A 22720-nucleotide genomic window follows, 5' to 3' on the forward strand; every position below is an offset into this window, starting at 1 on the left:
TTTGAACGGGTAAAATTCTGCCAACTGAAAATCACTTTTATTTGCAGCAGTTAATTATTGGAAGAGGCTTAGCAATTCCAGATAGGCCTGGGTGTTGTGCCATCTCTGACATTCAGAGGACCTCTTTGCATTAGCTTAGTCTCTTTGTTCAAAAGACAGGATATGAATGGAATGGCCCCATCTCTCAGAGCCCCCTTCCTGTGTCTCCTCTGTAGTAGACTGACCTTCAGCAAAAGTGAGTCAAGACACATAGAAGTCTTACAATGACTGATTTTCCAGCTGATTCTTCTTGATGGCTTTTGGAAGAGTCCAGTACATCCTGGACTGACCACATATTTATTAGGGTATGGATCTACCTCTTTGACATTTACTGTAGAACCTTAGGAAACAGGTCCCTTTCCCCTACCCCCTTCCTCTAGCACCCTGGTCCCTTAGCACCAAAGGAATCTGTTTCCTGTCTTCAAGCCATGCCTACAACTATGATGTCTTCTCTACTCTATCCTCACTCAAGGGTGTGTGTGTGTGTGTGTGTGTGTGTGTGTGTGTGTGTGTGTGGCAACTTCTCTGGTCAAAGCACATCTTGGACTTCTGTGCATCACCTCCTGCATCTGGAGGTATCTTGAATGCCCCTTTAGTCCTTTCTCTCTGCCCAGGTCACATTATGACACCAATCAGGGGTGTGTGTCAGGAAGCACCAAGAGCAGAAGAGCATGCAGTTACTCTTATTCTATCTCTGCCACTCTCTGTTGATGGTACATGGAGTAGAGAGTGAACTTTCTGGATTACTGTGTGTGCTGGTCCCTGTTTCGAAGCCCTGATATGGGCCAGCCTCTCAGGGAGACACTCCAGGGCCTGAGGATCGCATCAAGTCATGCCTCAGGGCCTGGAAGAGGCTAAGGAGGGACTGGGCCCAGATGTCCTTCTGATACCCTTGGGACAGGGCCGTGCGGTAGGCTGTGTAGGCGAGGGTCAGCAGTGTCCTTTCAAAGTCTTCTTTTTTGAGGATGCCAGGATAGCTGGTCAGGCTGGCACTCAGCCGGCGGATGTCTGGGATACGTTTGGGGATCACATCATTGCAGACGGTGTGGAATTTCAAGGCTTTCCTCCAGGAGGCCAGCTCCTCGTCCCTGATGGAGATGTCCAGGTCAGGGCTGATCTCAAGTTCGGCCAGCAGGAACTGGTGAGATAGGGAACGTGGAAAGACATGAAGCCAGGCATGGTTGAGGACCCGGCAATTGTCACTATCACACATGGTCACTTAGGGAGGCAGCTGTGGAAAGAGCTTTGGATCCAAGAGACCTGGGCTTCACTTCTGATCTTTAAGCTTGCTACGTGACCTTGGACAAATTGCTTCACTTCTCTGGGCCTTACTTTCCTTCTCCTCAAAAGGAGGGATACTGGGATATCGAGATATCATGAGGGGTACATAAGACAAATATGGACAAGTATGACAGTGCCTCGTCCATGGCCACTATTTAAGTGACCAATTATTGTTTCTAGTGTCCCAGATCAGTCCTTTCTTCCCTCTCACCCACAAAGAATTTTCTAAAGCATAAATTATTTTGGATAATTTTTAAGCAGAACTTGAGATTTAAAGGATGCAGAGAACTGTGCTGGGAATTCAGTGGGATACAGAAGTTTGTCTTCGACTCTTATCACCTTGTAAGTATAGGGTGTGGGTCTGCCATCCTCGTCCCTGCCCAGCACCAGGCACACAGGAGGAACCTGATAAATACCTGGATAGATGACTCCACATCTCCAGTCTGCTCTGTTTCCATCTCCACAACACCGTCTGTTATCGTTCTAGAGCTTGGCTCTGTTCTGTGACTCCCAAGCTCAAGTCTTGCCAGACTGTGCCCCAAGACAGAGTTTGAAATCTCCCTGGCTCAGCTGTGTTGTGTGGCTGCTGCAGGCAGTCTCTTTCCAAACCAGACTGTTTTGATACACAGTCACAGGATATAAAAGCTGGAGGGGAATTTGGGGGGCCATAATTGAACTTTTTCATATAACAATTGAGGAGATTTAGGCCTAGAGAGAACCGGTGGCTTATGCAAGGTCACACTGCTGAAGAATTAAAGCTCAGAAATCAAACCTGGGATTGTACCACTGACCCAAACCAAGAGCCCTCAGGAGATCTGCTCTGTAGTTTGGAGGAGAAGGATCTCAGTGGGGCAGGTGTGAGTGGCAGAAGAAGAGACCCTTTCAGGCTTCTGGAAACCTCCGTGGACTAGCAGGGCAGCCAGACAGCAATGCTGTTCCAGCAGATAGGGTCTACGGCCTTAGGGTCTGCACCCAGATCCCAGCGTGGCCTTGCCTGGACACTATGGACGAGTCGGCCTCCAAACCTTTGCTCGGGAATCGGCCACACTCTGGTGCCTGAGTGTGGGCAAGGGCACCTGTGGGACAAATCTCATCTCGAGTTTGTCTGGGCTGAACTGCTAATTCTGTCATTCCCTGTTCAGGCTCATGGGGAAGGAGAGGAGGTGTGAGCAATTCCTTCCTTTGGGATGGGCAGGATTCTGTGACCTCCACAAACGGGTCTAGGCCATTCCCTACCGCAGCTCAGGCCACTCCCGTTCAGGGACTCAGACGGGTCATCTCTTCTTTTCCAAAAAAAAAGATAAAGAAAGGCTGATCTCAAGTTCAGCCAGCAGGAACTGGTGAGAAACATGGATTGTGGAAAGGCATGAAGCCAGGCATGGTTGAGGACACAGCTCTTGTCACTATCACACACTGTCACTTGGGAGGCAGCTGTGGAAAGAGCTTGGGTTGACCCCTTTTCCTCTCCCTACCTGGTAGAGCAGCTCCACTTCCTCCAGGGAGGTCTGCAGGACTGGGTTCAATGGCATGGATGACGACTTCTTTGGCCGATGAGCAGCAGGGAAGAACTTTGCTAAAAGAAACGAGCGTAAGCTTGTGGGTTGCTGTGCACACAGACCACCGCCCTCCACTTAACCATGAAGGTAGCCTGTGCATCTTGACCTAGCCTGGGGAGAGCACGTCAGGCCAGCATCTTCAAACCTGGGTGCTCATCAGAACCATCCAAGAAAGTGTTGAAAAATATATACACCTAGGGGTACGTTTATGCTAGAGACCTTATATTAAAACAAAGCAAAAATAAAACAGACGGGAGCCAGCAAACAAAACCCCTTAAGTTCAGCAAGTGAGTTCCCCCAAATATCGTTTTCTAATAAACACACAACTGAGCACTTTTTTTTTTAAATCACTATGGAGTACTGGATTATACTTTTTCACCATGCTGTCAATCAGAGAATCAGACTTCTGCTTACCCTAGCCATCTACAAAACAGCTGCCCAAAATTTGAACCCAAGTAACAAAGGAAGAGAGCTGCCACAAGACCCCAGTACCTGGCTCTAGGGGATTTTGTGGTCTGCTCGGGGGGGTTTCCCCTAAGAGCCATGAGATTTAGCAATGCATTTAGCATGACTTCACCTTGTTCCCCGGTGGTTGATTTAGAAGTGTAGCGCTTAGAGGAACAAAGGATAGGGAGAACTGGGAACTGACTGAGGACAAGGGAAAGAGAAGGCTGTAGAGTGCAGGAAGAACTAGGAGCAAACAGCCCCTGCCTCTGCTCAGCCCCTCTTTGCACCTGTCACAGTGGTAAACACGCTGCCAACAGATAGGAAAAGGTGCAGCTTCTTCAAGGCACTTGATCGTAATCTACCAGAAAACTGGAGAAAGAACTGTAAGAACCAGATTACAACATGAGCAGCACCTCCTGGAGTTGGGCAAACTTACTTTGCGTAACCAGCCATAACAGACCTGCTAGTTGATAATGGTGCCCTTGAGCCATGGAGAAGAGGTCAAATTGTGTGAAGCAGTTTAGAAAGAGTCCCATCAGAGGTGATAGAAATGGAAACATCTTCAGCTGACAGAGAGTTACCTGAAAAACTCACTTAGGAATCCCCTGCTTCTCAAAAGAAGTACATAGGATGCAGAATTGCTGAAATATTGTCTTCTCAGTAACTCACTTATGATGGATACTACAAGTTTCCCAAGGGCTGGGATAGATGGCTTCACGTCTCCGTGTCCCTATCAGAGCCTGAAGCAATGAGTGGAGGGCAACGTGAGCGAAGCTTTGCCTCTGATTTCTCCTGATAGAATATGATATACCAGGATATATCCTGGATCAAGTGAACCCCTTCTTCAGGATAGGATTCCAGAGCAACTTCATGTCTTTAATTCTCTTCCTAGAATTTCTTTCTTATTGCAAAATTAAAGGTACTTTTCTTTTTCTTTCCTTTCTTTCTTTCTTTTTTTTTTTTTTGTTATGGGTGGGGGTGGGTATTGGGGATTGAACCCGCAACCCCAGCCCTATTTTGTATTTTATTTAGAGACAGGTTCTCACTGAGTTGCTTAGTGCCTTGCTTTTGCTGAGGCTGGCTTTGAACTCCTGATCCTTGCCTCAGCCTCCCAAGCCACTGGGATTATAGGCGTGCGCCACCGCACCTGGCAAAAGTACTTTTTCCTTTAAAAAAAAAAAAAATCATCCTCCAGCAAAAGAAGGGACAGGGAGAGAATGTCACGGACATGGAGCTCTCTCTGCTCCAGATGAGAGGCTCTCTGTGGTCACCTCTGGGGAGGTTATTGCCATCTTAGACCTGGGCTTTCTTGTTTCCCTGTGAACAGCTCTTTTCACGTGCTCACCGCAGGTGGATCCCTTGTTTCAGGATTGAGGAGAAAAACACTTCCTGATTCAAAACCGAGCTTAATAATGGACACTAGGTCATTTCCGACAGCCCTTGTTCTTACACCTCACAATAACCATTTGGGGGAAATTGTTGGAATCAGCCTCAGTCCTCTCGCCTGGGGGAACCAGGACTGCTGGAGGAAGTAGATGTGGGGAGCACTGGAAAATTTAAACGGGGTCCCTTTCTCCCTTCTCTCTTCCTGCATCTGTCCCATCCCCTGGAAGTACAGACCCCCATATTTCTGTAATTGCCTTGATTGTGTACTTTAGACAGAGGTGGGGGACATTTATGTCGTCTTTGGCTGCTGGAGGGCTATGAGGCTGAGCAGTGGCCAGAGTCTGACCTCCAGTCAAGACCTGGAGAGGATATATTCTCCTGGGCTGGTAATGCTAGAGGTGGTGGGCGAGAAATAGCTCTCTCCAGGCCATGACAAAACATAGAGGTACAAGTTAGATGTACACTATTCCTAGACGTTCTTGTCCATAATGATATAGGCTAGATCCTGACAGAAGTGCCAATGGCCAAAACAGGGGCAGGCCAGCTCCACACACGTATACATACTTGCAAATCTTGAGGCTAGATCTGCTTCTACATCATTAGAAGAAGGACCCCACTTCCCCTGGAAGCCTCTCTCTTAGCCACACACTGTTTCCTTCTCTGTCTCCTGAGGCTGCTGGATCATCTGTTCTGCACACTTCCCATCCTGCTGGATAACCCCTGGGAAGTGTCATCAGCACTGCCGGGTCCTGGAGGGAGGGAATGTGTTTTATGTTTTCTCCGAATGACCTTGAAACCTGCATAATTACAGGGCTCCGAGTGCAGGCCCAATATATATTTTGGAATGATTAAAAAAATAAACTAGGTATTAAACAAAATATAACAACAGCCTTGGGGAGTATTCAGGTTGTGCTGATTTTTTTTTCCCTTCTGTCCCATCCCCCAAACTTATGGAGGTCACCATAAGTTCAGCTCCCTGCTCCCTGCGAGCCATTACGGTGAATTGCTTGGTGTAATAGTGCAGTCTCAGCAAGCAGGGAGCCCTGAGTGCTCTTCACTGGGCGGCCATTAGCGAGCGATGGCACCTTCCCTGAGAGAGAAGGGAGAGAAGGGGGGAGCAGAGTGGGGAGACCAGAGACTGGCAGGAGGGTACCCCGCCATCCCTGGGACCACAGAGCCTCAGACAAGAGACTTGTCAATCATTGGCTTTGGGTACCTTTTGCTGGGTGTAAAACTGGGACCATTCATCATTTTCTCTCTTCTTTACTCAACCCCCACACCCAGCCCGTTCTCTAGGTATTTCTTTGGATGTGAACGTGCCTATGCGGACTGCTCAGTGCCTGTTCTGGGCACACCTGGGCCTCACTAGTCTCCTTGTGTGAAAGTCTGCTGCACAGGCTGCCCCTGGGGCAGGGAGCAGAGAGCTCCTCCTCTCTTCCCCAGTTCCCGGGACTACCAGAAGCTGTGATATATGGGACCAACCCGCAGGGAACAAGTGATTCACTCACCAAAGGTCCTGCCACGTGGACTAGGCTACTCCAGGAACCCGATCTGGAGAGTCATGATTCATGTGCTATGGCGGGTCCCACCCATGTCCCCTGTTGAGGGACACTGTTGGGCCTCATTCTGTTGAAATGTGAGGCTCAGAAATAATAACAGTTCAGGGGCAACCACTGTGTGCCCCGCCGTGAGCTCTGTGCTTTCCAGGTACAACTTGAAAGGTAAGTGTTAACTTCCCATTTTCTAGATGAAGGAACTGGGTGGTTAAGGAAATTGTCCTGGGCCACCCAATTTGTTTGAGATAAGGCTAAAGATCAAGATCTTCCGGACTCTGAAACCCAGTCTCACTGATACTGGTGAACAATGCCCTCTTTTTGTGGAGACATCTGTCCAAACACCGGACATTCTTCAGTTCTGAATGACTTCAGGGAGGATCAGGTAGTTAATGGCGAAGGAGTAAACCAACGAATGAATGAATGCATTTGGTATAAAACACGTTCTTTAAGGCTGGTACATTAAAAAGTCATATGCCAGGCTAAATCAGCACGTCCCCTGGGCTCGTTTCTTTGTTCCCTTTGCAATCACTTGACACTTGTGCAATCACTCGTTCCTTTGCACAACCCAACCCTACCTGCTCCACACCTGCATCTGCGCACCTGCGTGAGGCTGGAGAAAAACACGATCGCCTTAAATGGCCTTACTTTAAAGAATTTTTTAAAAACATTTATTTATTTATTTTTCGGCGGACACAACATCTTTGTTGGTATGTGGTGCTGAGGATCGAACCTGGGCTGCACGCATGCCAGGGGAGCGCGCTACCACTTGAGCCACATCCCCAGCCCCAATGGCCTTAGTTTAAACTTACTGTCCCTCATCTCACACGGGCCTGTAAGTGCCATCACGTTTCGATTCCTGTCATCTTGCCTTTCTCCAGTGACTGTTCCAGCATTCCCTCCTGAAGCGGGTTGCCTGCCCTCTGTTCATACACCAACCTCTCTTCTGCTCTCCTCTCACGCTCCCTTCTACAGCCCAAATTTCCTTGTGTGCAGGAAGTCTCCAGGAGGACGTCCCTCCGGCACAGCAGCCTTTTCTTTCCTACATCATGGATTCTCTCCTCTTTACTGGATCTTTCACAATAGCATGAAACACGTTGCTATGTCTTCCACCATAATTTAAAAAAAAAAAAAATCCCTGCTCGCTGGCCGCCCTCTTCTCCCCAATCTGCTCGTTCCCTCCAGCTCTGGGCTCCCTCTTCTAGCCACACTCACTTCTGTGCTACCTTCCAGCTGTCCTGGTTTGCAGGCCAGACTCCTCTGTTTCCTACTGGAATCTCCTGTTTGGATGTATGGTAGCTGCTTCTCCTTCCATCACCCTCAACACGCGCACACGTCTGCCCCATCGCCAGCCTTCCCCCACCTCTCTCTGTCATTAAACGTTCACCTTGGACTTTCTTTGACATCCCACATCCAGCCAGTCAGCAAATCTTGTTGGCTGTATCTTCAGAAATTATCGGGAATGTGACGACTTCTTGCCACCTCCTCTGCAGCCACCTGGTCCTGGCCATGAGCGTCTCCCCTTAACGGCAGTGACCCTGCCTCAGTTCTACTCTTAACGCAGCAGCCCAAGTGAGTCCGCAGAAACGCAGGTCTGACGATGTGGCTCCTCCGCCCAGAACCCTCTCTGCCTTCCCATCTCTCTCCGACCCAAAGACCTTCAAAGGCCAGCAGGAGCTGCCTGACAGGACTCCTTGCTCCCCTGGCTCACACCACTCTGCCACATGCCTCCTCACAACCCCTTTGTTCCTGTGTGTTTCTGAGCACACCAGGTAAACTTCTGCCACAGGGCCTTTGCATTTATGTTCCTTCTTTCTGGATTATTCTTCCCTGGACTGCAGGACTCCCTCCCTGCCCTCTCGGGTCTTTTGCTCTGTCAGTGAGGCCCTCTGTGACTACCATACCCTCCATTTGCTCCAACCTTGGTCCCTACCTTGTTCCCACCCAACATATCATAGATGTTACTTATGTGTTCATTTTCCGTGTCCCCTCCCTGGATCGTGGTCTACATGAGGGTATAGGATTTTGTCGGTTCCATTCACTGCTGTATTCCCAGTGCCTAGCACAGTGCTCGGTACCCTTGATGAATGAATAAACAACCACATAGCAACACATTGCTACCCCTGCCTCGCAACGTGCCTCTTTCCAATCAGAGTGCTTTGCAAAACCTTCCTCTTTCTAACAGGGTGCTTCTTGAGTCTATCTGCAGTTCCAGGACCTGGCTAATGAGAAAGTACACGTCGACTTCTGTCTCCCCCACATCCTTCCTTTACCTAGAGGAGCCCTCCTTCTGGCCTGGAAGGAGCTACTTCTACTTTATCTCAGTGGATGCTCTCTCCCCAGGCCGTATCCCTGCAGACTTCCTCGCCGGGACAGGCAGCCATGGCCCCTGAAGTAGAGCAGCCTGCCTGGCTTTGCAGTCTGACCTTCTCTTTGACCTTTCTCAGTCTAAACATCTCCTTCTCCCTGCTGCCAGCCCTGCAGTATGGTCACTACGGCAGAAGATGTCAGGGACGCCCCTGTTTCACGTAACTGTGCACTGGCACCAGAGAGCTTGCCGGACAGGATCCAGACTCCAGACCACACCAAGCCAAAATCCCACTGTGGTTTTAATGAATCAGTCAAAGCGACTCTAAGGGTGTGGAAAGGAAAGGCTCTCGTTGTGAAAGATCTTTTGCCAGATTCTACTGATGTCATTCACTTTGTGGCTCTGGGCCAGCCCTTTGGAAACACAGCGCTGCTCAGAGGTAGTGGGGTCTCTCCTCGTGTGCTGGGGTCCTCAGTGGGCTTCGGAGAGTAGCCACCTTGGCTGGGACACTCCAGCACTCAGGGGCGGTGGAGAGATGATGGAGAGGGGGCGAGCCAGGACAGGGAGACCTTGCCAGAGAGAGAGACGCAGGTCAGATCCCTCCCTCCCTTTGCAGCAGGGTGACCTGGGCGCCTCCCTTCTTGCCCCTCCCTCAGTTTTGTCACCTGTAAATGGTCACACTTGCCCCCGCCTCCTGGAGATACTGAGGTGGCTTTGCGTGGCACACTCAGGGGCCGGTGCAGCCAGTCTATCACCAACACTCACAGAGCCCCGACCTCAGGCCCCGCCCCCAGGCCCCGCCCCCCAGAGACTTCATGACCTGAACCTGCACAACTCTAGGTGCACGGCTGAAAAGGAGCCGGATTCCACCAAACAAGCCACGTCCCAACCTTCCCCAACTAAACTGCTATTTTTTTTTTCTTGGTACCAGGGATTGAACTCAGGGGCACTTGACCACTGAGCCCCATCCCCAGCCCTTTTTTGTATTTTATTGAGAGTCAGGGTCTCACTGAGTTGCTTAGTGCCTCACCTTTGCTGAGGCTGACTTTGAACTCGTGATCCTCCTGCCTCAGCCTCCCGACCCCCTGCGATTCCAGCCGTGTACCCCGCGCCTGGCTAAACTGCTTCTTAAACAGTAACGGGCGTGTGTTTAACAGCATGGGCGTTCCTATCAATTAATAGATACATATTTTTTAAAAGCCTGGTGGGTCCGCCCCCGTCAGTGCTGCTCTGGCGGGACCTGGGGTATGCTAGGACAGGGGCTGTATGTGTCCTGTGACCCTGGACTGGTCGTGCTGACCACAGGTGAGTCACTTGGTCTTAAGCTGGAGGACTGGAGCGGGCAATCCTGGATCCTGGCGTGGAAACACCTTCCAGGTGGAATCCTAGAGAGCGCTTCTTAGGGAGAGGCTGGGCTCATGGTGGGAAGGATGTGGGCCAGCACCGGGCTCCCTTTGGGTGTATTCTCCATTTCCACGTGGAGAGCGGGGCCACGGGGTGGGAGGGTGGGGGACTGGGAGATGGAAGAGGGGGCCTTCTAGAGAGAGGGTGCCCTTGCATTCTTTCCAAGGGGAATTCATCTGAGCCAGGATGGAGGCAGGGAGGGGGGATAAGGGTGAAGATGAAGAGAACACGCATTTGGAAAAATTGTCATCTACTTGGGTGTGACCCTCATTCATCTTAAAAAGTTGACAAGCATTGTGTATTCCTTGTATAATCAGAAAAAATATTAAACATTTAAAAAAAATCAGCCACGTGGAAGACTTGGGGTGAGACTTGGGGTGGGGTGAGTGGGGTGAGAGCTCGCTGGCTCTGAACCCAGAGTGGAGCCCCGGCTCCAGCCCTCACGCCTGCTGTCTCACGACAACCTCCCTGAGAGTTGTGTTGCCTCCCATGTTTATATAGACCGTGGCCCTGGTGGGGATGGATCTGCCCTGGTGAGGGGGACCTGGGCCAAAGCAGTTGCTCCCAGGGTGTTATCAGACTCTGTTGAGAGCCTTCAACGTTAACGAAAAAATATGTTTTTTTTTTTTTTAATTGTAGGTAGTGACTAGCATTTATATAGTGCTTCATCGTTTACAAAGCATTTTAATTATAATTCTGACTATGACCCTCATGAGGGTCGTAACCAATCCCCATGAGGGTAAGTTTTGTTATTGTGAGTTTATTATCTATTAGTGACTACAGCTCAGAGAGGTTAAGAGGCATGCCAGCAACCACACAGCCAATTAATTAGTTACCCTTAATAAATAATCAATTAATTATCCTTACAGCGTAGCTCCTAAAGTAGCTAGAGGGTTTATAAGCTGTAGTACAGGTAAAATCATCTCATTATACTTTTTTTGTTGTTCTTTCTTTCTTCTTTTTCTTTTTTTGCAGTGCTGGGGATTGAAACCACTACCCATGCATACAGGCACTCTGCCCTTCAGCTCCTCTGCCACAACTCACTCTTTTTTTTTTTCTTTTTTTTAATTTCAAGACAGGATCTCCCTAAGTTACTCAGGGCCTCACTAAGTTGCCCAGGCTGGCCTTGAATTTTCCATCCTCTTGCCTCAGCCTCCTGGGTCCCTGGGAACACAGGCGTGTACCACTCACTGTGCCTGGCTCCTTTGACTTTCTAACGGGCTAGGCTTTAGGAAGAGGAGATATTATGATCCCTTTTAATAGGTAAATGAAGCTGTTCCCCCAGTGTGAACCAGGGGTAGGTGGCAGAACCCAAGTTCTGGAAGTCTCTGCTCTGTGCTTCCCTTGCTGCCTGAAGTCTGTGCATACCTGGAGAAGGGAGGGGTGTGTCTGCGTGTGTCCGTGGGTGGCATGCGCGTGAAAGAGGTTGTCAGGAAAGGAGAGGGAAATGGCTCTTCTCTGCCCTGGGCAGCAGTGGTTTGTTCGGCTCAGAGGACTGGGAGGTTCCCAGTGTCAGGCTTCCACGGGAAGAAATAAAATCCAGCGTAAGGGCCTGGCTCTGCTGCCCCCACCCCTCCATTTCACAGTCTTTCTCCCCTCCACGATGCTATCCCCACACTCCTTCCTTCCCTGGTCCTGTCCTTGGGAAGCAGGTCTGCATCCCAGGTCACCACCCCAGCCTTCCTCCCACTGGGGTCTCTGGAAGCCGGTACCATCTGACCTCAGGGCACCCCGTTCTTCTTCCAGTTCTTTCTGGGAACATGAACTCAGTTGACTTCAGGCAGTGGAAAGGTTTCGGTTCTATTGGCGCAGGGTGGGTGGCACTCTCGGTCCCTCCTCGCCTGACTGGTGACCCCTGAGTACATCAGCACTGCCAGCCGGAGCCAGTCCCAGGACACAGAGACCAGAGGCCACCCCAGCTCTGGGGAGTGACATCCTGAGGGAGAGGAATTCAGCCACGAGACAAAAGCCTTTGCAGGGGTCTCTTCTCCCCCTGGTGGCCCTGCCACTCCAGTGGGAGTGGCCCAGGGCTCTGGGTGCCCAAGGGGGTCTTTCCTCACTGCCACTGGCCAGCTTGACCGGCCGCAAAGATGCATCCACTTCTGGTCGGGGGCAGCATGGAGACCTCCCTTCTGGCCACCCAGGCTGAGGGTCCCCTGTCCAGGCCACCCAGGGAGCAGGCCTCCTGCACCCCAGCGCCCGTGACTCCATTATGTAGGCAGAAGACCCTGCTACCTGCTCTCCAGAGGCCCTGCCACAGCCGCACAGCTGAGTGGGAAATAGAGGGAGTCTGTCGCACGCCAGGCCACAGAGCCCAGCTGCCTCTTGGCCCCACAGAGAGATGCCCTCTAGGTTCTCTACCTTGACCAAGTTCCCAAATCAGCAGCTCCCGTGATTCCCGGTGCCATTTCCCATCATGTCCTGACACGGGGGCCCACCAAAGTGTACCGGCAGAGAGGAGGCAAAAAGAGGGCAGGGGCTTCTAATTCCCCTCCCTCCGCTCACTGCCCTCCAAGTGCCTGATCATCACCTTTTTTTAAAGAAATATTTATTTTTTAGTTGTAGGTGGACACAATATCTTTATTTGCATGCGGTGCTGAGGGTCGAACCCAGTGCCTCACACCTGCTAGGCGAGCGCTCTACCCCTGAGCCCCGGGCCCCAGCCCCTAATCATTTTTAAGAAAGAAGAATGAGCGTCCCACCAACCAATGAATCAAAAGCAACTCACCCCTGCTCCACCTGTGGGACGCCGTAGCCTGAGCGTGGGAATAGAGCAGCAGGAGCACCAGCGCCTTCCAATCCATCGTTTCCTCCCAAAAGGTGGAGAATGGACCCCCAGCCCAGGTGGGATCCCAGTGGCTACAGGTGGACCTAGAGTTCCTCCCAGGGAGACGCAGGTAGAATCCTTGCCTCCCTTCCCTTTCCAGGAGGGAAGAAATGCCCTCTGCGCGCCTCCGCAGGGTGGAGGCCCGCCACTGCCTCCTGGGTGGGACGGAGTCAGTCGGCACCTCTCTTAATCCGACTCTCCCTGGGATTGGGGACTGGGCTTCCACACAGAGTCTCTGTTTTTGAGCACATCTGGAGTGACTCACGGGGCATGTGATCTCCTTGGCAGTGGGGTGGATAAATATAATTTCTGTACTTGAGTTCCATGTGTTGGATGCGCCCACTGGAATTTTTCTTTAACAAACAGACCCGCGGAACTTGTTAGAGAGCCCGGCGAAGACTTGGCTGCCCTCCCTGTCCGTCCACACATACTACATCAGAGCCAGGGGCGCGGGCTGGAGGAAGAGTTGGGCGGCTGCCTGGCAGACACTGGGCCTGGTGGAGCCTGGAATTGCCTTCAGGACAGCAAAATCATTGTAGTACCTGGTCCAATGTCACCATCTGTCATCCCGGACCTGGGGGCCTACAACCTTCCCGGGTTCTGAGGGGGTGAGGAGTTGGCAGGTGGTGAGGGAGCAGAAGTGGAGAGGTGACATACAAAAGTGCTACCTGTGTGATCCTGTGTACGTCAAAATCCAGAAGCCCAGAGCGGACCCTCCCACACATGTCACATCCATGATGTTTGTATTAGGCTCTTTTCTGTTGTTATAACAAAGTACCAGAGGCTGGATACTTTGTAAATAAAAGAGGTTTGTTTAGCTCCTGGTTCTGGAGGTCCAAGGTTGTGGTGCCAGCTTCTCCGCTCTGGTGAGGACCTCATGTCAATTGGATCACAATGGTAGGAATGCATGTGAAAGGGATCAGAGCTGAGACAGAAAACCTAGAAAGCTTGGAGAGGGTGGTCAGACTCACTGTTTAAAAATATCAACTTGCTCCCATGAGAACGGCATTAATCCCTTCTGAGGGCAGTACCCCCACCCCCCACAATTATCTTGTAGGAAGTCCCAGCTCTGAAAGATCCCATCACCTCTTAACACCTCCACACCAGGGACCAAGCTTCCAACTCAGGAGCCTGTGGGAGACAAACCTCACGCAAACCTCCCTTTCTGTACTTTGCTCAGATCTGTGACCAGCCCCTTGGGAGTCTCCAAGCAATATGGCAGTATTTTCCCAGGATCATTTAAAAAGCACTGCTATGGACATTTAGTCTTCCTCACTTCTGAAATCACAGAGGGGGAATGCTAGAGCTCAAGAGCATCCAAAGATCCCCACCCTGGTGAGTTCCAAATCCATGGAGAACACCTTGAGGTCTCCTCTTCTGCAGTCCCAGCTCTGACATTTGAAAATCACTGATTTCACTAATATTAATAATAACTACTGGGTGCTTCGTTTGTTTCAGACAAGGGTCTCGCCTTGCAGTCACTGGTTTAATGCCTACAACCAACTGTGAGGTCAGGGTACAAAAGCACTTACCCGAAGACTTAGAATGCAAGTCCCAAGTGGGATTTAAAATTTTCCAGTAGCTATGGTTTAAAAGTAAGAAGAAGCTGGGCGGGGTGGTACACCTCTGTCATTTCAGGAGGCTGAGGCAGGAGGATCACAAGTTGGAGGCCTTTAGCAACTTAGTGAGACCCTGTCTCAAAATAGAAATAAAGAGCTGGAGATGTGGCTCAGGGATTAAGCACCCCAGGGTTGAATCTTTGATACTTCTCCCCTCAAAAAACAAACAAACAAACAAAAAAAAGTAAGAAGAATCAGTGCAATGAACTGTAATAATACTTTTTATTTAACTCAAAAATCCTAAATTATATAATTTTTTGGGGGGGGTACTGGGGATTGAACTCAGGGACACTCAGCCAGTGAGCCTCATCCCCATCCCTATTTTGTATTTTATTGAGAGACGGGGTCTCACTGAGTTGCTTAGGGCCTCAATTTTGCTGAGGTTGGGTTTGAACCAGCGATCCTCCTGCCTCAGCCTCCTGAGTGCTGGGATTACAGGTGTGCAACACCGCACCTGGCTCTAGGTTATAAAATTTCTATGTGTAAGGTGTCTCGAATTCCTCTTCTGCACGAAGTTTTCATGCTTATAGTGCATCTCAGTTCCAACCAGCCACATTTCAAGTCCTCCACAGCCACAGGTAGCCAGACTTGGGACCACATTGGACAGCATCAGAAGAGGGCAGAGTCTGTGCCAGCTGCCTGTCTTTGTATCCTCTGTTGGCTCCGCCTTTTACTAGCTGTGGGATCTTGGAAGAGTTCCTGATCTCTCTTTGCCTTGCTTTTCCTTTTTTATAGCTTGGGAATAATAATAGTTCCTTCTTTGAGGTTGTTGTGAGGAGTTAATGAGTTAATATGTATAAATGCTGGGGACAATTCCCGGCACATACACATACAGTCAATGCATCGGTGCCATTATACAATGAGGAAACAGGCTCAGAGGGGTTAAGTAATCTGCCGAAGATCACACAGCTCACTAGTGGAGCTGGGATTTCAGCCTGGCTCTATGTGATTCCACAGCCTGCATGCAAAACCACTCCCTTAGCCTGCCTCAAAGGCTTACATTTTGGGATCCTTTCAGTGAGGGTGAACAGATTCTGGAGGGGTAGGGAGAAGCCCTGATTTGCGGTGCATGCCAACTTTGCCAGAGAAAATGCTCTCACCAGGCCAATTTCAAGTGACTGACAGTTTAACATGTTGATAAAATTTCTGAGATACCAACAGTCTGCTCCTGGGAAGCCAGGATGAGCTAGTTCCAGCTCACCATTCCTTCTTCGGGGGTTGGTTCTGCTGGCTCTGCTACTTCCTGCTGCGGGTGCAGTGTTTTCTCTCTGTACCCTGTCAATCTGCAAGCGAGGCCCAGAGGACCCAGCCTGGGGCTGAGCAGAAAGCACACTCCTGGCCTCCAGTCCTGGACTTGGTCATCGGCAGCCTCAGATCCTCAAACCGTCACCTACTGATTACTAAACTGGGGATTAGCTTTTGGATTTGGGAGGGGAGGAATGAGTTTGTAACTCATTTCATTTCACGTGATGATAAACCAGGCTTCTTCCCCACTCCAACCCAGCACAGGAGACACATGTCTCTAGTTCCTCCAGAGACCAGAGCTGTGGATTAGGGAGAGAGTACGTCGGGGTGTCCTACATAAGGCGCTTTTCCCTCTGACGGCCTCTGCGCCCGCCTGCATCTCTTCATCCATTTCCCAGCTCAGTTCCATCAACCAGTCACACAGTCCTGACCACACACCTGGCTTTACCTCCTCCAGTTCCACAGCAGTTCTGTTCAGTACCATCCGAAGGGGAGACCATTTGACACGTGGGAACTTAAAGCTTGGAAAGGATAAGTAACCGGGTTCCCACAGCCCCCAGAGGGTAAGTCACGTACTGACTACCTGGGGCTGAAGCAAAAAAGGAAAGACCAGTAAAGAGCATCTACCCCCTGAGCACAGAGCAGTAGCGGGTCCCATCTGATGGCGGTAGGTCTGGGGGAGATCCTGTCCACTCGGCAGGCCCAGCACAGAAGTGGCGCAATCAGCACCCCCCCCCTTTTTTTTTGTCATTTGCTCATTTGTTCATCTCATTTTTAAACCTCTCCTCTGTGCCAGTCACATGCCAAATAAGACAGTCTCTGCTGTCGAGAACCCTCATTCTGTGCCTATCCTGGAAATGAACATCTATCTGAGACACAGGTGGCCGAGATTTTCTCCCATCCTGTAGGTTCTCTCTTTGTGCTCTTGATTGTTTCTTTTGCTGGGAAGAAGCTTTTGAGTTTGATGCCATCCCATTTGATTCTGTTTCTCATGCTTTAGGAGTCCTGCCAGGAAGTCACTTCCTGTGCCGATATGTCGAAGCGCTGGGCCTAGCTTTTCCTCTAGTGGACACAGAGTTTCTGGTCTCATGTGTAGGACTTTGATTCACTTAAGGGTTGAGGTTAACTTTCTTTCGATTACGAATGGATTTCCAGTCTTTCTAGCCCCATTTGTTGAAGAGGCTCTCTTCCTTCCAGTTAGTATTTTTGGCACCTTTTTCTAGTGTGAGGTCACTGTATTTGCGTGGGTTTATCTCTGTGCCTTCTCTTCTGTCCCATTGGTTTTCTTGCCTGTGTTGGTGCCAGTACCACTCTGGTTTTTGTCACTGTAGCTCTGTACTACAGTCTAAGGTCTGGTTTTGTGATGCCTCTTGCTTCCCTTTCCTCACTCAGGATTGCTTTAGCTGTTCTGGGCCTCTTACTCTCCCAGATGAAGTTCATGACAGCCTCTTCTATTTTTATGAAGGAAAGTCATGGGAATTTTGATGGGAATTGCATTGAATCGGTAGAGCATTTTTTTGGTTGTATGGCTACTTGGACAACATTGATTGTAACTGAAGAGGGCAATCAGTGCCTCCGTGGATATTTAGAGCACGTGATGATGGGGGAATTCCCTGGTAGAAAATGTGGTGGGGGGGAGAGACCCCAGGGGAGGCTCCTGGAGGAGTTGATGTCTGAATAAGCTTTTGGAGGTGAGTTGAATTGACCTGGACTGTGAGGAGCCAAAGGTGTGTGGGTGGTGGGAAGGCAGTGGCTGGTCAGAGCCCGTGGGCCACCTGTGGGCTGTACCCTACTGATAAAAGGGAGCCCTGGTGGGTTCCCCGAGGGCAGTGGGGGGCAAGGTGCTCATCTCTGTGGTTGGATTTGACAGGGCCGAGACCAGTCGAGAGGAATCCGAGTTCCTGGGAAAGACGAGAGGGACCGGAGCCAGGGCAGGAGCCCGCGGTAAGGAGAGAAGGGTGTGGCTTTGAGAAAGATGGAGGAGGTAGAGCTGGAAACACAGAGGCGACCTGGAGCAGGAGGTGAGTGTGGGAGGGGCAGGCGGGAAGTTTTGGGGTCCCCAGCAGAGACTGAGCGGAGGAGGAGGATTTCTGTGTTGCAAGGCCCAGGCCCAGGGGCGCGGCCGTTGCTGGGACCTGGTTTCCCTAGAGTCCATCATCCTCTGACCTGCTGCTGTTCCTCCTAGCCTGGGAAATGGCTTCTGTCCACCTCGACTGATCCCGTCTGTGTTGGGGTCTCTGCTGTGTTCTCTAGTTGTGAGGGTGGGAAAGAGCGTCAATCCTTTTGAAGAGGAGAGCTACCCGTGGATTGGAATACGAATGAGGAATATGAACACGGCGACACAACCCTTGGGTCTTAATCAAGAGGGAGCCTTAACACCCCCCACCCCCCGGGGCCTGGTGGACGTCCTCATCCTTCCTGCTTTGGCTCAGGCTCCTCCTAGCCTCCCTGAGGAGGGTGGTTCCCACACTGGCACCTGTTCATGGCCCTGTGGAGCTCGCCTTTGTAGATTTTATCCCAGTTGCACTTTTACTTTGTGATATTTTGGCTCTGGCCATCAAGCACCATGAAGACAGTAGAGAGTGTGCCCCTTGTCACTCACTACTGTGTCCCAGCACCTTCTGGTACTCAGCAGTGTTCTGCAGGGAGCTAGTCAGGCTGTCGGGCTTCAAAGTCTTTGTAGGAAAGAGACGACCTTCTGGGAAGGAATCAATGAGTGCCATGTAGGGACAATTTATAGAGGAGTGAAAGGATTAGGGAACCAGTGTAGGGACTGGTCACAGGAGGGGCGGATAGCATTATTTTGGATTGCAGTTTCCAGTGACCCCCAAAGCACACTGAAGTCCTGACCCTCAATATCTGAACATGTGACCTCATTTGGAAACAGGGTCTTTGCGGATGTAATCAAGTTCAGATGAGCTCTTTAGGGTGGGCCCTAATCCAACAAGACTGGTGTCCTTATAAGAAGGGAATAGGAGACACCGAGACATACAGGAAGAGGACAGTCCCGTGACCGTGGAGGCTGGGATTGGGGCGATGCATCTAGGAGTTAAGGAATGCCAGGGACTGCTGGCCATCACCAGAAGTTCGAAGGGGCCAGGAGGGATTCTGACCTACAAGTTTCAGAGGGAGCATGGCCCGGCTGTCACCTTGATTTTGGTTGTCTAGCTTCCAGAACTGTGAGCCCATACTTTCCCATTGTTCTCAGTCATTCAGGTTGTAGCATTTTGTCATAGCAGCTCTGGGAAACTAATACACTGCACTTAGCCCTGAGGAGCGAGGGGGTGGGGGAGAGGTGAGCCTATGTACAGCAAATTGTAACAGAGGGGCCACCTACTAGGAGCGCCCCACTTCTGCCCAAACTAGCAGCAGGGGAGCAGAGGAATAAACCGTGGGACTTTCTTCTTTCTCACTTCCTGACTTCTGTTTCCTGCCTCCCAGCAGCCTGGCCCATTTTGTTGCCAGAAGGCAAAGAGCTTGGTAGAGGGGTCCATAGAAGTCCACCTCCAAGCACAGAGTGGCCTAGGGGGAGAGTGATCTGAAGGGCAAGGAGAGCAGATCCCATGAAGAAGCAGGAAAAATAGTGAATGAATGAAGGAATGAATGGGAGAGCGACGCAGACAGAACTCCAAGTTAACCCTGTTCCAGTTTGGAAACGGACATTTTTATGGCATTTCTATTTCTGTTGGGAGGAGAGAGGAGAGGAGTCACAGGTTTTGAACAGTTGGGACTTATGCGTCCAGCTTCAAGTCCTCACCTCTGGCTCAGAACCCGGGTTCCGAGTCTTCAGATGGCTCCTTCTTTGTCTGCACAGCCAGCACCTTTAGGCTGGAATCTATTTTAAGGCTGGAAGTGAGGCGATTTGGTATGACAACACAAACACAGCTGTAATTATGAAGTGCCAGCCTCCCAAGCGTAAAAGTCATCTGGCCCTCGAGGGTTGCCAACATAAATGACTGGGTAGTACGTGCACACTAGTGCCGTCCAGGTCAGAACATCCTCCTGCTGCGTCGGGGTCCGTGCGCACACAGGGTTCCCTGCCAGGTGGAAGAAATTTGGGGCAATTCAGCTCCTGAGTCTACGTGAGGCCTGAACACCCGGCTGTTGCTGCCAGCTCTGCCATCCAGAGCTGGAATTGAGGGCAATAAGGCTTAGGTCCACCCAGGGATAGGCCAGCTGAACAGAGAAGTCTAGAGCTTTCCTCTGGTGGAAATGTTGTCACAGTCTGACTGCACTGGTGGAGCCCTTGGAGCTGGCTATATGTCACTGAAGCATCTGGAATGTAATCACAAAGCGACTTGGCTTTGTGCAGACCAGTGTCTGTGAAATGTCCTTCCAAGTACAGGTGCCTTGTTTAGGGAGGCCAAAGAGGGGGAAATGCATTTTTGTTTGACTTATCCAGCCAGAGATCATTGTAATAACCAGTTATACCGTTAGTTTCTAGTTTTTTTGTTTGTTTTCTTTTTTTAAATTTAAATATTTATCTTTTAGTTGTAGTTGGACACAATATCTTTATTTTATTTATTTATTTTTATGTGGTGCTGAGGATCGAACCCAGCGCCTCACACATGCCAGGCAAGCGCTCTACCACTGAGCCACAACCCCAGCCCCTCTTCTTGTTTTTAATGAGACGTTTATTAAAACAGGGACATAGCATGGATAGAAACGAATTATCGATGGTTTCATTCACCCCTTAGGCTTTCTGATTTTACTAATGATGTTACACCTTCCTTTAGAATTATCTCTGTTCTCTTCAGACAGAAAATACCATCCTGTGTCCACCAGGCACAGATTGCTGTGGGGCAAAGGTAGGTAAGTGGTGGCAGCGTCCTCTGAGAGATTACTGTTGTTTCCATCTTTAGCAACAAGAACTGTCAATCAATTTTTGTAGAGACTGAGTTAAAAGGGCAAATGTTGAGACACACTCGTTTACCAAGGGTAGGAGACCTGGAGAAAAGATGTGAAAGGATTTCTCACACAAGACTCTCGGGGTATGAAAAATCCTGGTCTAATTCACACAAGGAGTGCCAGGGTCCCCTGAGAACAAAGGGCTGGTTTTCCTCTTTGTTAGTCAGGATCTATCAAGTTGTGCTGCATTAACATAAACCCCAAAATTTCAAGGGCATACATCAACAACAATAAGTAAAAGTCGATTTCTCATTCATCATGAGTTTTCCATGGCTTTTCCTCTCTGATGTCCTGGGAGAATGGAGCACCTTTTATATGAAATACTGCTTGGTCATCATGGAAGAGGGGAAAAGAGTCCTGCAACCATGCTGGCTCTTGAAATTTCTGCTCTAAAGTGACACGCTCCATGTTTAAAGAGCTAAGACAGGTCACAGGGCAATACTTGAGTGCAGCAGGCCAGGGATGTATAATCCTCCCATAGCGTGGAAAAGCTGATAAACATTAATACAATCTACCACAGGCTTTCACACCCTCCCCCTGGGGGTCAGAACTGGGGAGATCTCTTGGGCAGGGGCATTGGACCAACTCCATGTCCATTTGTAGAGGAAGTTTGAGAGGGGCAGATGGATGGATGGATAGACAGAGACATTTGATGTATCCACCCGACTGAGGAAGGAGAGAAAGGAATTATGGTTTGGGGTCTCTGAGGTTACTTGCTGAAGCCCATCTGGTCCAGGGCTCCTGAGAAGTAGCTGAAGGGGTCCTTGAGGCAAGGGACTCCGATCTTTGGCACAGTTTTCTTGACTAGGCATAGCCAGCAGGGTCACTGCTGGGGCCTCCAGGGAGAACTTTGCCTATCCCACTCTATACCCAGGGACACAGAACTCTTCTCTAGCTACCAGCCTGCAGCTGGTATAACCCAGGCCAAATTAAAGAAGATTAGACTCCTTGATTCTCACTGGCTCTGTGTTTTCTTCTCCCATCCTTACTACGTAGTAGTAACAACTCAGTTATCCTTGAATACATTAAGGCAAAGGACCTTGGAAAGTATGGACTGGATTTCTAGCTCCTGCCAACTTCTGGGGGGTCAAATGGCACTCTGGGACCTGCTTGAGGGTATGCTATTTACACTACAAATTATAAAGATGGATATCACAGTTCTACAAAAATGTGAAGTCCCAGTTCCCCAAAGAATTATGACCTAGAAGGGAAGAAATATAATTTTAAAAAAAATAGTCACATTAAATGTGAGAGACAAGTAAATCTTCATGGCATTGATTCACTGAGATGTTGGGGGTGCTTGTTACAGCTGCTAGCCTACCCTAATACACTGTGTGTATGTATGCATTGGAATTAGGGGTGAGAAAGATGGAAGAGAGGGGTGATTCCAGAGGGAATTTTCCAGAATGGAAAGTTCCCTGGTGTTGATATCTTGGCTGCTCTTTGGCTTGATTCCATAGAAGAAGAAGATCCTTTATGGAGGAAGCGATTAAAGTCTCTGCAAGTTAAGTTCACTCTACTCCCCTGATCTTGAGCCTAGAAGGGATTTGAGGAATGGACGAGAATATTCACTGTAACGTACAGTAAGCTGGGAGGCTGGGCGGCCTTGGTGGTTAGAGCCAGTGGGTGGTAGGACTGGGGACCCAGGAGAAATCATCAGGGAGGAGCTGGAGTCTGGGATCCCAGCAGGCTTGGACGACAGACTAGTTATGCAGAGAATTTCCTGGCTCTGCGACACAATGCCAACAACCACAGCTTAGCTAATTCACCTCCTGGCCACTTCTGGTGAATTTTCAAAAAATACCTCAGGAGCTCTTTTAGGTTTATCCTTAAAATTCAAATCTAGTCCAGGATTAGTTCATTACTGAATCTTACTTGGGGGTGAATAAATGATAACTAGTTTATTGTCATCCCCAATCAAAATGGAAGGAAAAAATATCTTTTTTTTTTCTTTTTCTTTCTCTGAATGTAGGAATGCTGAGGAAGAATTTGTTCTTGAAAGAAGAAGAGGTGGGTGGAGAGCAGGGAGAGGTTAGAAAAATACCCTGGGTTTTTTGATGGCGTCTGCAGAGCCCTGATAGTGATGGGGCCTGCTGAGGTAGGACAAGGGCTCAGGAGCTGATTGTGCAGTGAGGCCAGCCTGGGAA

The 22720-nt window shown here is 49.8% G+C and overlaps 1 protein-coding gene across 1 annotated transcript; it reads right to left on the reverse strand.

Annotated features, from left to right (window-relative positions):
- Fam180a (family with sequence similarity 180 member A) lies at nucleotides 1–13077 on the reverse strand. Its single transcript, XM_005332407.5, has 3 exons — nucleotides 12703–13077; nucleotides 2793–2893; nucleotides 1–1177 (listed from the first exon to the last, which is right to left on the reverse strand). Exons 1-3 carry the CDS (start codon nucleotides 12776–12778, stop codon nucleotides 833–835), a joined length of 522 nt encoding a protein of 173 aa, XP_005332464.1. The 5' UTR covers nucleotides 12779–13077; the 3' UTR covers nucleotides 1–832.
- Between the last annotated feature and the right edge of the window lie 9643 nt (nucleotides 13078–22720).

The sequence above is a fragment of the Ictidomys tridecemlineatus genome, chromosome 2 (assembly GCF_052094955.1).
Source record: "Ictidomys tridecemlineatus isolate mIctTri1 chromosome 2, mIctTri1.hap1, whole genome shotgun sequence".
Classification (NCBI taxonomy): domain Eukaryota; kingdom Metazoa; phylum Chordata; class Mammalia; order Rodentia; family Sciuridae; genus Ictidomys; species Ictidomys tridecemlineatus.

What these genes read in the sequence shown, in the direction of transcription:
- Fam180a (XM_005332407.5), bottom strand. Translation starts at nt 12,778, where the DNA reads ATGGATTGGAAGGCGCTGGTGCTCCTGCTGCTCTATTCCCACGCTCAG. An exon ending in GTCCCACAGGTGGAGCAGGG is followed by an intron (nt 2,894 to 12,702) that starts GTGAGTTGCTTT and finishes CGTTTCTTTTAG; the next exon opens with CAAAGTTCTTCCCTGCTGCT. An exon ending in AAGTGGAGCTGCTCTACCAG is followed by an intron (nt 1,178 to 2,792) that starts GTAGGGAGAGGA and finishes CTATCTCACCAG; the next exon opens with TTCCTGCTGGCCGAACTTGA.